The sequence below is a fragment of the Sinocyclocheilus anshuiensis genome, unplaced genomic scaffold, assembly GCF_001515605.1.
Source record: "Sinocyclocheilus anshuiensis isolate Anshui unplaced genomic scaffold, SAMN03320099.WGS_v1.1 scaffold101, whole genome shotgun sequence".
NCBI classification, from domain to species: Eukaryota; Metazoa; Chordata; class Actinopteri; order Cypriniformes; family Cyprinidae; genus Sinocyclocheilus; species Sinocyclocheilus anshuiensis.
The window spans coordinates 2,477,894-2,493,225 of record NW_015540892.1 but is presented as its reverse complement, the minus strand read 5'-3'; the positions used below and the strand labels follow the sequence as shown (position 1 = coordinate 2,493,225).

The 15,332-nt window shown below is 38.0% G+C and overlaps 1 protein-coding gene across 4 annotated transcripts in view; it reads right to left on the bottom strand.

The window, feature by feature from the left end:
* The window catches only part of LOC107688856 (disintegrin and metalloproteinase domain-containing protein 23-like), a 23,419-nt gene extending 8,598 nt beyond the window's left edge, over positions 1-14,821 (bottom strand). For 3 of the 4 annotated variants that reach the window (XM_016486670.1, XM_016486667.1, XM_016486668.1), the window contains exons 1-24: positions 14,572-14,821; positions 13,615-13,838; positions 13,022-13,098; positions 10,903-10,966; positions 10,738-10,820; positions 10,332-10,395; positions 10,181-10,253; positions 10,003-10,088; positions 9,822-9,887; positions 9,509-9,577; positions 9,247-9,413; positions 8,301-8,385; positions 8,070-8,157; positions 7,902-7,953; positions 7,678-7,777; positions 5,248-5,319; positions 5,050-5,136; positions 4,848-4,928; positions 3,876-3,926; positions 3,720-3,783; positions 3,442-3,547; positions 1,648-1,767; positions 1,400-1,568; positions 85-196 (exon numbers count right to left, since the gene is read on the bottom strand). In XM_016486670.1, coding sequence (XP_016342156.1) covers positions 85-196; positions 1,400-1,568; positions 1,648-1,767; positions 3,442-3,547; positions 3,720-3,783; positions 3,876-3,926; positions 4,848-4,928; positions 5,050-5,136; positions 5,248-5,319; positions 7,678-7,777; positions 7,902-7,953; positions 8,070-8,157; positions 8,301-8,385; positions 9,247-9,413; positions 9,509-9,577; positions 9,822-9,887; positions 10,003-10,088; positions 10,181-10,253; positions 10,332-10,395; positions 10,738-10,820; positions 10,903-10,966; positions 13,022-13,098; positions 13,615-13,838; positions 14,572-14,650 — 2,239 coding nt within the window. In that variant the 5' untranslated portion in view covers positions 14,651-14,821. Of the gene's footprint in view, positions 1-80; positions 197-1,399; positions 1,569-1,647; positions 1,768-3,441; positions 3,548-3,719; positions 3,784-3,875; positions 3,927-4,847; positions 4,929-5,049; positions 5,137-5,247; positions 5,320-7,677; positions 7,778-7,901; positions 7,954-8,069; positions 8,158-8,300; positions 8,386-9,246; positions 9,414-9,508; positions 9,578-9,821; positions 9,888-10,002; positions 10,089-10,180; positions 10,254-10,331; positions 10,396-10,737; positions 10,821-10,902; positions 10,967-13,021; positions 13,099-13,614; positions 13,839-14,571 lie in introns of all 4 variants that reach the window. The other variant, XM_016486669.1, reaches the window with a different exon arrangement.
* Positions 14,822-15,332: the final 511 nt, after the last annotated feature.

Genomic DNA, 15,332 nt, shown 5'->3' with positions numbered 1-15,332 from the left:
ATATGGTATATATATATATATATATATATATATATAGACACACACACGTTTTTTTTAGGTTTAAAAAATTGAGAGGTCACGAACCCTTGGGACCTGGGTCCTCGATGACGGGCGGCTCTTTTGGGGGGTCGTGCATGCTGCAGTCAGTTCCTGCCCATGTAGCATCACAGGTGCAGGCTGCTTCATTATTGCACACCTGAAAGAGTGGGACAAAAACTCATGTGTGATCATGTGTAACATAGTGATGATAAAGGTAAGCCTGTAAGCCTCAGCTTAATATTTACAGAATAGCCAGTTTAACTAAAAATTATTTCTACATTTTCATTTTACAGTTTGTACATGTGCTGAAAAATCATTTTATAAAAAAAATGTGAATTTAATTGGAAATGTTTCTCTTCAGGTTTTATGAATACAGTAATGTTCAATAATATTTTATAATATCACAATTACAATTTATGATTGATAAGATTTTTTTACAATATAATAAAATTGGTTTAAAATACACATACTATTGTTCAAAGTTTGGTTTTGGTTTTAATGTTTTGAAAAAAAAAAATGTTCACAAAGGCTGCACTTATCTGATCAAAATAAAGTAAAAACAGCAATATTGTGAAATCATTTTAGAGTGTAAAATAACTGCTCTATTTAAAAAATGTTAAAAATTATAACATATTATACGTTTTTTTTATAATGCATTATGCATTCATTATAATGCCTTAAGAATACCCTTATAATGTATTATAAATATGGGCTTCATAGAAAGTGTTACCATATCTTTTTTATATTTTTTTAATAAAATTGATTACTTTATTACATGATGATTTGGAGCTCAAAAACCATTTATTATTATTAATGTTGAAAGCAGTTGTGCTTAATATAGTAGTGGAAACTGATACTTTTTTACAGGATTTTAAAGGATGAATAGAATGTTCAAAACAACACCATTTATTTAATAATTCCAGCAGTTTTTCACCAATTTCAATACCCACTCTTCAAAACTCAGCCTTCCTAAGACATCTCAAAAAACAACTTGTCTGCAAATCCCAAAACACAAAATGAGCCACAGTCAGACAGTGTGTCTGATTGATTGGCTAGTTTACTGACCTGCAATGTGTGCTGTCCTACAGCAGATTTAAGCACAATTAAAACAAAAATCGACCCACTTATAGATATTGGATACCCATGACAATGTGTTATTTTCAATTGTTATGGAATAGATTGTCATTCCTCTGGATATAAATGGAATGCAGGGGCGGAATTCAATCCCTGACGTTAAAAGTCTGGATTGATGTTGTAAGTGGATTTGAGTGGATTTCTGGCTTTGGTGGGTTATTTTCAAGGCTGACTGTGGTGTGAGATTCATCTAAACAGCAGAGAGTGTCAGATGGTGCTCACTCACGCCGTGAGAAGAGCAGACTCGGCCACCTGGGCCAGACGGACAGGCTGTGAGGTTCAGGGAGGAGATAGGTAGACATTTCCGTTCAAGGCACATCATAGAGGGGCCACACGGCGTACCATCTTCCACATACCCTAGATCAGTGTCATCATCCAACAGCACGTGTCCCCCACTACGGTAAAAGAAAGAAGTATCTCAAGAGTTTTGTTAAAGTATAATGGGAGAATATTTGCAGAGATTCAGGAACAGACCTGCAATCCACCAGTCGCCCCTGATGGTTAAATGTGGTGGGAGTGACGTCGCCTTTCAGGGTCCCGATCCTTGGGATTCTCCCAATGTTAGTGCACAGCAGGTACCCGCAGAACACATCACTGTAAATCCACGGGATTTGGAAAGGATTAGAGATGGTTATGTGATCATGTCTAGACTGTAACCTTTGTTCTGCAAATTTCATGTGGGATTCACATATAGACTTTTACAGCATTTAGCAAGCATTCACTGCTTCTTCTAATTTCCTTACACCCACAGGGATCAAGTTGTTTCCAATATTATCAGTAACTTCTGATAAACACATCATGAGAGTACACCATGCCAATAAAACAAGGCTCTTAACACAAATAAATACCCATTCCAATCACTGGTAATGGTAAAGATAGGGTTTATCAACTGGAGGGTTTCCAAAATGGGGATTTGTGAACCCCTGGGGGTTCATAAGAGAATTGCAGGGGGTTGGGTTGATATAAAGCTATTAATTCAACCAATCTAATGTAAAATTCAAATAAATGGGGATGCATAATTAATCAAAATAAAATATTAATCAATAATAAAATAAGTATAGCCTGTTTATACAACTGTGTACAACTTTGATACAGTGCTTCATTGTCTCAAAGTGGCTCGGTTGATAGTGAATGCTGCTTCTCACAAACTCTATGTGATTTGCTGTGAGCTAAATATGAATTTTTGGAATGTAACATGCACTTGGTTCACTTTATTTACACATTTCTTGCAGAAAAAAAAAGCTCAAGGATTTGAAATGTTTAAAGTGTGAGAGTTTGAATGTTTGAAAGTTAATAACTTTAATACATAAATATTGGTATTAAATAACTTGTAGCGTAAAATAAAATCATTTTAAAATGATCAAATATTAATTTTTTTCATTTTTCAGAACCACTGTACATTAAAACAGCAATATGTAATAATAATAATTATTAGAAGAAGAAGAACCCTGAAAGAGACGTTGGTTTCAGCAGGAGAAATATTTCAGCAGTTTTTATATAAGATTTAATGTCACATCACTGCTAAAATTGCCATATTTGACAAAATATTTTTTGTATATCTAAATATTTCTAAAAGAAAAGAAAAAACTAAATATTGACTGAAAAAAAGTATTTTATCTGTTTACCTGCATGTCATTTTACCATTAACCAACATCAGAGAACCAGGAATATCTGAATATGTTTAACTTAAAATCTCAGGTAAAAATTTGTAAAAAACATTTACATCTAAGGGGTTTGATCAACCTAGCAATGGTCAAATCTCATTTGCACAAGAACATATGTTTCTATATTTCCTAACACAAAATGCACAGGAAATTAACCTTAACAAATGTAAATACCCTATGCATTTCACATGTATATTTTCCATGTCTTGGCATTAAAGTCTGCACAAATGACAGTACTTCACTTGTTATTTCATTTTACTTGTTGAGCAATGATGAAAGTTAAATTCCTCCATGCAAAGTCTGTAAATGATACTGTGATTAGGTTCAGCTTCTAAATGAATATTTAGTCGAGAAGCCCTAATTCTAACATTACTGTAACAGAACACATTAACATTACCTGGTGTACCTACAGAAAACTTAAAAAGACACAACGTTTTCAATGTTTTCCATCATTTTCGACAGTAAAGAAGCACATGCAAAACACATGCCCAAGACATTTGCAGAACAAGAGCTGCCATTTAGACTTGACCTGGTTTTGTACCATGTTAACGTTTCATAGTGCTGCATATTCCTGCTCTCCAAATAATTGGAGGAACTGACTCACTGTTTGCTGCAGGGCACCCATTTGTCTCCATCTCTCCCACAGTTCCCTTTTTCTGTCCCCTCTGTATTTAACTTCTCATAGCAGTGCTTCTCTGACCCTCCAGCCTCTGAGAGATAAGGAACAGACAGAAAGAATGAAGGGAGTGAGACAGAGAAAAGAAAAAGAGGAAACACAAGCAAGCATTTATTGAAAGACAGAGTGGGTGGATTGCAGTTATTTTAAGGTGCTTTCTTTGGCAAGAACAGTTGAAGCATTCTGAAGGCATCAGCATCACTCACTTGGACCCCAGATGTATTTGCACTGACTGTCCCGGGTCTTACATTCACCACTGTAACAGCGACCCTGGAATAGTAGTAAACAATTTGTAGAGGGTTTGATCAAAAATAGTTTAAATGTTGGTCTTCCATGTATTTAAATAGATTTATATATCTGACCTGGTTGAGCTGACAAGAGTAGCCATCTTGCTTATGAAGATTAGGGGGGCACTGTAAGAATAGCAGATGTTTACAAAGTATTTTTGATTCAATGATAAAAATTTATTAAAAAAACAGTATTTTTACCATTTAGATCAGCATTATCTATGTTTTAGTATTTTTTATGATATTTATTGAGATTTACTTTAGTTACTGGATACACTCTAAAAAATAAAAAGGGACAACCCCAGCTATTGGGTTGTTTTGAACCCAACCGCTGGGTCAAAACAACCCAATAGCTGGGTTTGTCCCTTTTTAACCCAGCGCTGGGTTATATTTAACCCAGCATATTTTAGAGTGTAGCAGCTGACAACTGGATTTTTGCTACTCAAGTTTTTAGAAGTGTTAAAACTGCAGGCAGGCTGTCATTTAGTGAATAACATGCCTTTTGTTATGGCAGATAGTGAAGCTTGGGGGTGTATTGTGCGAAACACCATCCTCCCTGTGATTGTCATGTAGAAACTGTAGCATTTTCTGCATAAATTAATTAGTGGCCCATTGTTCGAAAACGGTGCCAGTTGTGCCCTATTGTGCAGCCATAACTTACTACAAATATTATTTACAGGAAGAATCAGATACTGGACATTTCATCAAATTAACTCTCACTTCAATTTGTGTAATGCAAGGAAATAAAAAACAACAACATTTATTTAATTTGTAATGTTTGTTTTTCAAGGGAATGTCAGAAAATGTGCATATGAATCACCATTACATTTTAATGGGCTGTAAAATTTGGGATAATTCTACCCAAATTTTGCTTTTACTGAAGTGTACTTTCATTATGTGGTTCTGCGAAAATGCTTTTCTTTCTGTTCAACCCTTTATACCGTTATATTTCCCCTTTAAAAAATGTTTTAATGTTTCTAATGTCACATTTAAATTGTTGACATAAAAAAAGAAAAAACAGAATAGAATTGAAAGAAATAGCAAGACCTGTCCCGAGTCTCCTGAACAAGTCTCTGATATGTCACAATCATTTACAGCATATCGACAGCTGTATCCGCGTGGGTAGAACTGAAAAAGGTGCAGGGACAGGGATTGAGAGAAACAACTGTTCAGTGTATTATACAGATACTCAGTAGTTGAGGATGGGGGAAGTTATGATGAATAGTGAGGCAAAAGCAAAGTGTCTTACCAGGCATGTGCTGTTGCAGCAGGGGCCGTCACTGCAGTGCACTCCATTAGACAAAGAACATTTTTTACAGCAGTCTTTATAGCACTCCTGCATAACCAGATAAAATACGTGCACACAGACCAAAAAAGGTTAGCAAAATATTATGTTTTGCTGTTGTCTGTATGGAAGTATGACTTATGTAAAAAAAAATATGCTTACCATTCGGGCCCCACAGTCACACTCCTCTCCCACTTCTACGTAGCCATTCCCACATTCTGTAGCCTCAAAGAGCTGCCAACACAAAGCACAAGTATATCCAGGAACATATCCAGTCTAATATATGATGACTGCAAGTACTTGATTTTTGTTTGATGTCAATGACACTCCATCACAATACACGCGAGAACCGGTGACATTTGATGCCACTGACATCAAACCCGCTTCAACGTTTCAATTTCAGCTTTCTGTTGAAGACCCCTGTTTTTTGTGGCTTGCAGGTACATGAACAGAACAATCAGAAAGGCACGTAGATCCAAAAATAGATTAGTTGGAGTGTAAGATCCCAAAATAGCACAAAAACGCAAGAGGGTCTGGCTGCAGACTTGCACTTGCACTCTCAGACTTGCACTCTCAGTCTTGTCTCCATTGGCAACACGCACGATTTGTGTCGATTGCAAGTGACGACACAGTAGAGGTCTGCACGGGCTTTAAAGTGAAGCCCGAACCTGGCCCGTACCCGAGATCGTCTGACCCGACCCGACCCGACCCAAGTGGCACAGTTAAATTTAGAGCCCGAACCCGAAATCTTTTTTTTTTTCACACAACCAATAGCCAATTAAAAAAAATGCTGTATGCATGCAACGGTCAGTAAGCAAATATATGTAAAGAAACAGAATAATTAAGGGTTGGCCAGTTCACAAGGCAAAAGAAAAAACACTTACCAGTTATGAAAGTTTATGAACATCAGGTGCAGCGGTCACATAAATTCTGCCGAGTTTTTGAATGGTTGTAGCCTATAGCTACGACAAGACGATAATTCTTCCATCGTGCAAATTATGGTCATTTTCGTCAGTTAAGGCTCGTTAGCATTCGGCCTGCTTTAAATCAGACACAGAGATGCAGTGCGGTAAGATCGCATTTATTTGAATTAATTAGGCTAATTACATTATTTATTTGAATTAGCGCACGCGAGAGAGAGAGAGAGAGAGAGAGAGAGAGAGATGAAAGTTGCGTGTGTGAACCTGCGTCTGCACGTCTCTCTCTACAAGCAATGAGGCTTAGTTCCTTCAAAAACAGCGATTTTACCCCCTCATTGCAGAGAAATATAACGTTGCGAGTCAGTAGCCTGTCGAAGCTATTTTACTAATAAAAGTTACCGTGCTGTGTTGTCGTGTGCAATAATGTGTGCCCGTGCATCTATGAAAGCAGCGTAGCCTGCATATAGTTTTAGTTTAGCTATAAACCCGAGCCCGACCCAAACCCGAAGCTATTCATTAAACATTAACCCGAACCCGACCCGAAACCTGAAAGTATTTCAGGACCCGTCGGGTTCGGGTCGGATAGCAGACCTCTACGACGCAGGTAGCAAAGACTGCAAGTGACGTCACTTGCGGAAGTGCAAGTGTCTGAGAGTGCAAGTGCAAGTCTGCAGCCAGACCCTTCTCCAAAAACATAGCATACATTAATAAACAGAAGTGCACACCAAGAAAGCAGAATTTATAAGAAAGTAACATTTGTAAGACGTGACACACCCCATTGTGCCTTAAAGAAACAATCACCCAAAATTTAAAATTTGCTAAAAATTTACTCACCCTCAGGCCATCCAAGATTTAGACAGATTTGGAGAAATGTAGCATTACATCATTTGCTCACCAATGGATCCTCTGTAGTGAATGGGTGCCGTCAGAATAAGAGTTCAAACAGCAGATAAAAACATCACAATGATCCACAAGTACTCCACACACCTCCAGTCCATCAATTAACATCTTGTGAAATGAAATGCCACATGTTTGAATAAGAAACAAATCCAACATTTAGCCATTTTAACCATCACTTCTGGCCAAAATGAGTTTATAATCCATAATAATGCTTCCTCCAGTGAAAAAGTCCATCGCCTGTTGTCCTTTAACATCAACATTTACTGGCATATTTGTTTAGAACTCTTTTGTACTGTTTTTGCTTGTCAATGGGGTTTGATCTGTGCATATTTCTCTCCTGAGTCAGACGAGATGACTTTTTCAATGGTGAAAGCAATATTATGAATTTAAAAACATCTTAATTATAGATTTCTTTACTACAAACATGCAGCTTTTTGCTTAATTAATGGACTGAAGTCATATGAATTACTTGTAGATTACCTTAATGTTTTTAATCAGCTGTTTGGACTCTCATTCTGACGGCACCCATTCACTGCAAAGGCTTCAGAGCAAGTGATGTAATCCTAAATGTCTCCAAAAATGAAACAAGAAATTACCTACATCTTGGATGGCCTGACGGTGAGTACATTTTCATGAAAAAAACCTCCCACTTATTTACATTTGCATATTTGTGAAAAAAATTACGTTGTTATCCACTGCATGTGTATGCAGGTGACAATGTTGTGTTTTTCACATTTTGTTGTCTGTTGTCCACACTATTCTTCAAGCCTACCTTGTTAGGTTTGTTAAACAGACATGAGGCACCACCTCTTAGAAGAAAGTTCCTGTAGTCAGTAATGCTGCATTTGGAAAACCTGCGTGGGTGTTGCACTCTGCAGAGGAGAACAGAGAAAAACCAACCTACGCAAATCAAGAAATATGACAGGAAACTAGGAGCTAAAATGCTCGGCAGGTAGTCAGGAGAGGCTATAGAATAATGCGTGTGTTTAACGATACCCAGTGTCTTCCATTATACATCCCACCCATGATTCCATGCAGCCGCACTCCTCTGAGAGAACACAAGAGTGAGTGAGAAAGCCTGTGAGTTGACTTTAAATCCTTAACTCTTACAGTAAACAAGTAAGAAATCCAGTAGTTTGACAGCAGGAGGTGAAACAAACTTACTCCTCCTGATCACAGGATCCCATTGGATACCCAGATTCTGTGCTAAGCTCTGAGAGAGAGAGGCAGCCATTGTCCATGTGCTACCAAACTGAAAGGCAGGAACAGAAACAGCAGTGCATCACAGCAGAGGTAAGATGACACTTCATTTGTCATTTAGACTGACTGTAAGGTAAGGTTTTAAAGCAAATTGCCCAGTCTGTCTACCCAGAATGCTGCTTGTGTCAACCTTACCTCATTAACACCAATTCCTCTTTCTTTGGAACACACACCACCAATATATGCAACACCGCTCCGACCGTAATGAAACGTCACATTCCTGCAAGCAGAAAGAGATCTTTATCATTGTCACCAGTTCCCCTTTTTTTGTAACTGTATTACCAAACAATGGTATTCAGCTTTATTCTAAGGAAATTGTCATCTGTGCCAGATATTTATTTATTTTTTTTATTACTAATCGTAAGCTTAACACTAATGTACAATATTATTTTTAACACTGTCACAGTAAGTTTGAAATGTATTTATTTGTAATTTGAATAGGTCAATTCTGGCAGCCTTATAAATCACACACTGAAATAAAAATATATTAATTAATAAGCTATAATTCATATTTTACTTTAAAAACATGCTTTGTGTCAACCGTGTTACAGTTAAAATATTTTGCATTACATGTTATTAGACAATCATAATGGCTTGTTATCTAACATCATTCTACTGAACAGTGTTCCTGTGCTTTAATAAAAAATATCAATCACTATGATTTTTCCAAAGCAGATGCACTAATAATTTATATTTATATAGTGAAATTAAATATTTTATTTTCAGTAAAAGCAAAATTAATTTTTTTTATTTATTTAAATGTAACTCTGAAAATTTAATGTTGATGAATAAGGACATGCAAATTGGCTGATATTCCAGTCATAAAAACCGTAATGCTTTATTTTTAAAGTTGCATTATATTTTGCATTATACACTAATCAGTGTTAAATGACATATTGTGATTTAAGTCTGGCATTATCTTAGCACACACATTTCCTGAGAATGACCCACACATATTCAGAGTTCTAAAGTTTCCCAGTTACTCTTCTACACCCACAACTGAACCAAATCTTTTCTGTTACTGGGCAACATCTTTAACCACCAGGCTACCACAACTTACTCATTCAAGACTGCAACTCACGTGAAGAGGTGCACGGCATCAGCGTTGATGTTGATGTTCTGTTGTCTGTACTTTGAAAAATCTCTTAACATTTCCAGTGGTTTCACGCTCAGCGGAATCCGGTCCCTGTCAGTCCAAATCTCCACAGCTACTAATACCACACGCGTATTCAGCTGCTCCTTAAAAATCTAAAGAGAATATCATTTCAGTTTTAGATTAAGATGACTGTAAATTGGGCGACTATTAGGGAAATATTATTACAGCAATAAATATGTGAACATACAGCGTCTACAAAGTTGACCACTGATTTGGCAAAGTTCCTGGTATGCTTTTTACTCTTATGCCTTTTAAACTGCAATAACAAGAGATGAAAAAACAAATAAGTTTCAAGATGAACATTTTTGGTTTTGCAGTATGTGAATAATATGGAAACATTTGTATTCAGTGCCCTCTAGTGGATAATTTCAACAGTTCACTTACAACAATTTCAGTGCTTTATATTCAGAAATGTATAAAAATGATTAAAAGACATTTTTTTTTGACTAAGTTAATTTATGCAGGAAGCTTGTACAGTAATGTGTTGAGGATGAACCCACCGTGTTGTGGTCAGCGACAATCATTATTTCCAGATACTTTATTTCCTCAAAAATGTTACGTGGCATCTTGGAAAATAATAAAATCCAAATTATACATTCAGAAAGCATAACGTTTAAGCATGAGGTAGCATTTCTGCTAAAACAGCAGAGCACATGGAAAAGGTTGAGAGTCATTTCTTACAGCTCTTTTCCTCCTTCTCTTTAGCCAAGGCATGCTAGCAAGAATACGTTTCTCCTCTTCTTTTTCCTCAACTGGGTCATTAGCAGCTGAGGGAAACAGACATAAGGTAACCATGGAGATGAGGGTGTGGATAAAATATCTCGCCATATATCTATTACCAAGACCTTGGCACACTTACCCCAGTCACCTGGGACAGAGGTCACATGGAGCGACGATGTTCGGTGCAAAGTGTGGGGTCGCGCTTCTGTTTCCTAAAAGGTACAAATGTGGTGACATTTGCAGACGAGCTATCAAAACAAAAGGGATAAGCTATAATGATGTGATCTTACCACGGAGTGAGTCTGTTTCAGAGGCTCGATGAGATAGACAAAATGATCATCATCAAACATCCCACTGGAAGAGTGAAGCACAAGAAGGGGGTTGGGAAAAGAGAGTCAGGGATGTCAATCGGAAAAAGGATACAGGAACGAGGACAGATAAAACCACAATGAGTCAAATCACTTGTCAAGTGACAAGATGGAAACCACAAGCGTGCTTTTCTAGCCGAACAAACGCTCTGCTCTCTCCCTTGGCTGCTCTCTTTGACACTCAACCACACACTAACATGGTGACATTCAAATCTTTTCATGTGTACCAACTGCCATCTGGCCTCACAGTAGGTCTCCAGGTCCGATTTTCTCTCTTACGCTCTATTTATCTCACACATGCACATTTAAACAAAGCAAGGTTTCTTACTGAAGCCCGTTGCAGGTGGATAAAGCTACACGGGAGTCTTCTTTTCCTCTCACGTGGCCCTGGTAGTAGCAGTGTTCCCCACCCTAAACAAACGCACATTCATCACTGCTATGTAGTAGTTATTTTCAGGGGTCTGTTTGATATTTGCTGCTCTTTGTGTCTTACCCTGGAGAGAACGGGCTTGTCTTTCTCATAGTGGATTTCCATATAATCTGAAGAGAGCAGATCACTAAAATCAAAGTGAGAGACAGAATTCAAAGGGGCACTCTTGCATTAATTGCATTAATATCCAACAACACAACAATAAAGCTACAGCCCCGGATCCCATGCACCTATGTGCTTAAAAAGCACGCATTGGGAGAACACTGTCTTCTGTATCAGCTGTTCTAGTTATGGGACCTCCAGACTGTTAGTGGATCAGAAGCTGCATCAGTAATTCTGCCACATAGGTTTGTTAAAGCATAATATACATAAAATGCATTAAATATGTATTTGAAAGAGCAAATTGTGGGTATATGAATGTTGTTTGATAAATTTATATACAATAGCATCACTAGCTGAATTCACCATCAAATGTTCCAAACATTTTTTTGAAGAAAACAGAAAAAGAAAACTCCTTTAATGCCATGATCACACACACTTCTGTTGTTGCAGCTGATCCTATTTTTATAACTGTCACAAGCTGACAATTAATCAGCCTAAATACATATTAGCTTGCAAAAATGGACACATGCAAGCATATAATTCATCTCACAAAAAGAAAGAAGGCAGCAATAATAATTCTTATTTATGACTTAAATATTTTCTAAACGACTAAATGAAATGATGTGCATATTAAATGGGATAAAACATTGCATTTCATTTTATGGACTAAAAACCCTAAGACATTTTTAAAAAGATGTTCTTTCATGTTCCGCAGGAGAAATAAGTCTTATAGGTTTAGGATGATATAAGGGTGGATAAATTGTGAAAACAACTTCATTCAAATATTTCATTCTTTTAAACAGTTAAAATCTCTGGTATTGGCTATTCCTGGTTATATGACGTGGAATCTGATAACTATTTGTGATTCTAAATTTTGAAAGGAGCAGATGATACCTAGTATAAAAATCTGCTGCATTCTCATTTTAATTATGCAAGACTCGTTTGTGTAAAAGAATATATGCAGAAATAAATGAAGAATTCTTTCTGAGTTGCCAACCTGCCCCCCATCTTCTGTGACTTTCACAACTTTCAAAGAGCAGCTGAAGACACGCCTCTTCCGCAAGCACTTAAGCACTCCACAACCAAAGCACTTACTACAAAAAATACTTTCTCCTCTTGTCAGCATTTTACCTTCGCTCTAGCTTGTTTCCTAATCTAGCTTTCTGCTAAACCTGGTATTGCATACTAAGAATATTGTTGGCTATATGACAAATTGCTTGTGATATTTCTCATTAGAATTTGCTTGGGAGTCGTCACCGATAGCCTTGTGGGCAGCACGTCGCCATGTAGCGCCATTGCGCTTCGGGTGTCCCGTGTTCGAGTCCTGGCTCGTGGACCTTTCCCGATCCCATCCCCCTCTCTCTCCCACTTTGCTTCCTGTCTCACTACTATCCTATCAATGAAAGGCAAAAATGCCAAAAATAAATCTTTAAAAAATGAAAAAAAAAAAGAATTTGCTATGGATAAAAGCATCTGCTAAATAAATAAATGTAACAATGCATTTACAAGTAATAAAAAAATGACTTTTGAATGTTCTCTGAACCATCTGAAAATAATGAATGATAATGTTTAAAAATAGTTTGATGCACAACCGATTAAAATATTTCAGAAAAACGTCCCATTAGCGATGAATGTTGCTGTGCTAACGTTTTGAGATTATTGTTAAAGTCCAGATAACTTTGAACAAATATTATATTAATGATACTGGAAGAATGTTTGTTGATAACATCGAGAACCTTGCCAAAATGTTAGTCAAAGTTGTGAGAATGTTCTCTGTTAGCTGGGATGCCATAGGTTAATGCTGTGAATTAATGCAGTTTTAATACAGCACAGTTCAGACGATATTTAAACCACAATGTTCTTTGCTTTTCAACAAATACCTTGAATGTAAAGGTGCTGTCAGGGAGGAGATGACTGAATTTGTGTGATAAATGAAATTTAGCAAGATAAGAAATCCCCATGCACCTATTAATGCAATATATCTATTTTCTATTTAAAAAAACAACAACTAATCAACAGAGCAATTCTGTGTTTTTGGAACCAAATCTGTCTTCTACTACTCAGACACACAAACACTTACTTGTTCAAAGTAAGGTCCAAAGTGAATGTGGTGCCAAAGGCATCCAGCTGGAAACTTGCTTGGGCCAGGTGGACATCCTGCGGTCAGGGAGATAAACAGGGGCTCATTAACACTTCACAAAACAAACATATGTTACTATATCAAACCTGCCAGCAAAGCCTGTAAATGTTATTCAAAAAATCTTTTTGTGAAAATGTCATTTATGCAGACACATTAAATCACATTCACAGCGAGCAAATCTCTCTAAGTGCACCTATAGATAAAACATCTGCTCTAGAGCATCATAAATCACACAGCTGTGCTGTTAAACAGCAAAAATACTGCACTGGCAAAAGTAAACTGAAAGTGTGTACACAATGCAATCCCACAATGTCTGTTCAGTACAGAGAGTGGAGGGAGTGAAAACTGCTTCTTTTGCGAAAAGTGCATTAGATTTGTGAGGGAGGGCCAGTTAACCTGGATCACCTCTGAGAATCTGGACATACCGCACCATTCCCAGCAGCTTCTAGCGGTTTGAGTGTTGAAGACCTGAATTTGGTGGGGGCTAAAATATGCAGTGCTGGGGATCTTTACATTGCAAGCCCATGTCTCACCTGTCCATCACCGGCCTGGTTCCTCGCCCGAGTGTCCAGGTCATGATCCGTGCTCTCCGACTCCTCATTCAAGTAGTAGATGAGCCGGGAGGGATATGTGACCGTGACCTCGTGCTCTCCGGTTTTTCTTCCCGTGGAATTGCCCGGTGCTGCTGCTGTCGCTTCTCGCGGGGTCTCAGACACGTGCTGATCCCTGAGATCCTCATTCTGTACGGAGCTGGAAACTGCAGGACAGGAGGAAGCTGTTTACTGCTTTACAGTCTCCATCTCGGAGAGGGATCCCGTCAATTATATATGAACGTGTGCCAGCAATTGCAGCCCTGTGATGCTGCAGAGAAGCTGCGCACAGATCTCCCTTATGCAGATCTCAGTGTATCGAACGGAGGCACTACGGCTGATAATCAAATAAAACACTGAAATCTGATTACACATTCAAGACAAGAGGGCGAGACATGATACATGTAATGGCAGAAGAGAAATAAGAGACACTTATTGGCAAAACAACCATATCAGTTTTTTTTCTCAACTTTATCAGCTGCATCTTTGGACATCTGATATCTGAATTGTAAAAGCTTTAGATGTGCACCATGTCAGCTAATAATAATCTATTGTCATGGTAATCGAATTAAGATTCAGTGCGCCTCACTAAGTCCTTACCCTGTTCCCATACGGCACCACACTAATGGGGCGGTCAACACATACAGAGGCCTTCAAAAGCTTTTACCCCCCTCTGCATAGACTGACATGTATAAACGGCCGTAAACACAGGTAAGTAATGGAGGCGGCTCAATCAAAGCCTACACAGGGAACCTGCGTGTTTAGCTGGGATTTCCTACCGCAACAAAAGGCGCTGGAAAAGCACCTTGCACAAACACCAACGTAACGTATAGCAAATATCCAATAAAGACGTTGCATTATGTAAATAATAAAGTTACGCAAGATCAACATTGTACTCACCCGTTGAGGTTGAGGCGATAGAAGATGGCACGGAAATATATATGCTAGCGAGCAGACACAGATGGAATATCAGACGCATGATTCATATTTGAAGACTAAATAAAATGTCATTAGCGCATCAATTTACAGCGAGCGTCGCAGTCCATTATTATGAGAGCGATTTTGGTGCGTATCCCGCGGGAAGAGGGGGAAATCCTTCATGCAGCATCGGAGACTGAGGGGTGGGTAGCACGGTTGGGATGCTGAGGGGTGGCAGCTCGGATGGATAGAAGGCGGTGGCCAAGCAGCTCATATCGTACGGGAAGCCAATGCGATTGCGCAGTGCATCTTCTGCTGCGCTGACGCGTCAACCATCCTCACTTTGTACACTCGCCAACACACTCATCCTAGCTAACTGGAGATCTACCATTTGCTTCTCAATACATTAAGACAACTAGAATGAGTGTACACTAGCCCACACGCTCTGAAATAAAAGCTTTGGTCTTTTATAGGTAAATAAAGACATCGATTAGACAGTTAATTAAAAGTATATCTATGTCAAGCCACATGGACAGACCGACTAAATGTTTTTTACGAAATAATTAAGCTGACTTTTTTCAGTCACTATTTGCACACGTATTATATATACTTAAAAATCGATATTAGATAAGCTCATTGCTGCCTTACATTCAGATTTGTTCTTCTATCGCATTTATATATTTTTTCTTTCATTTTTTTCAACCCATACCACTTTAATTTTGCACTAAGGGATATAATCTGCT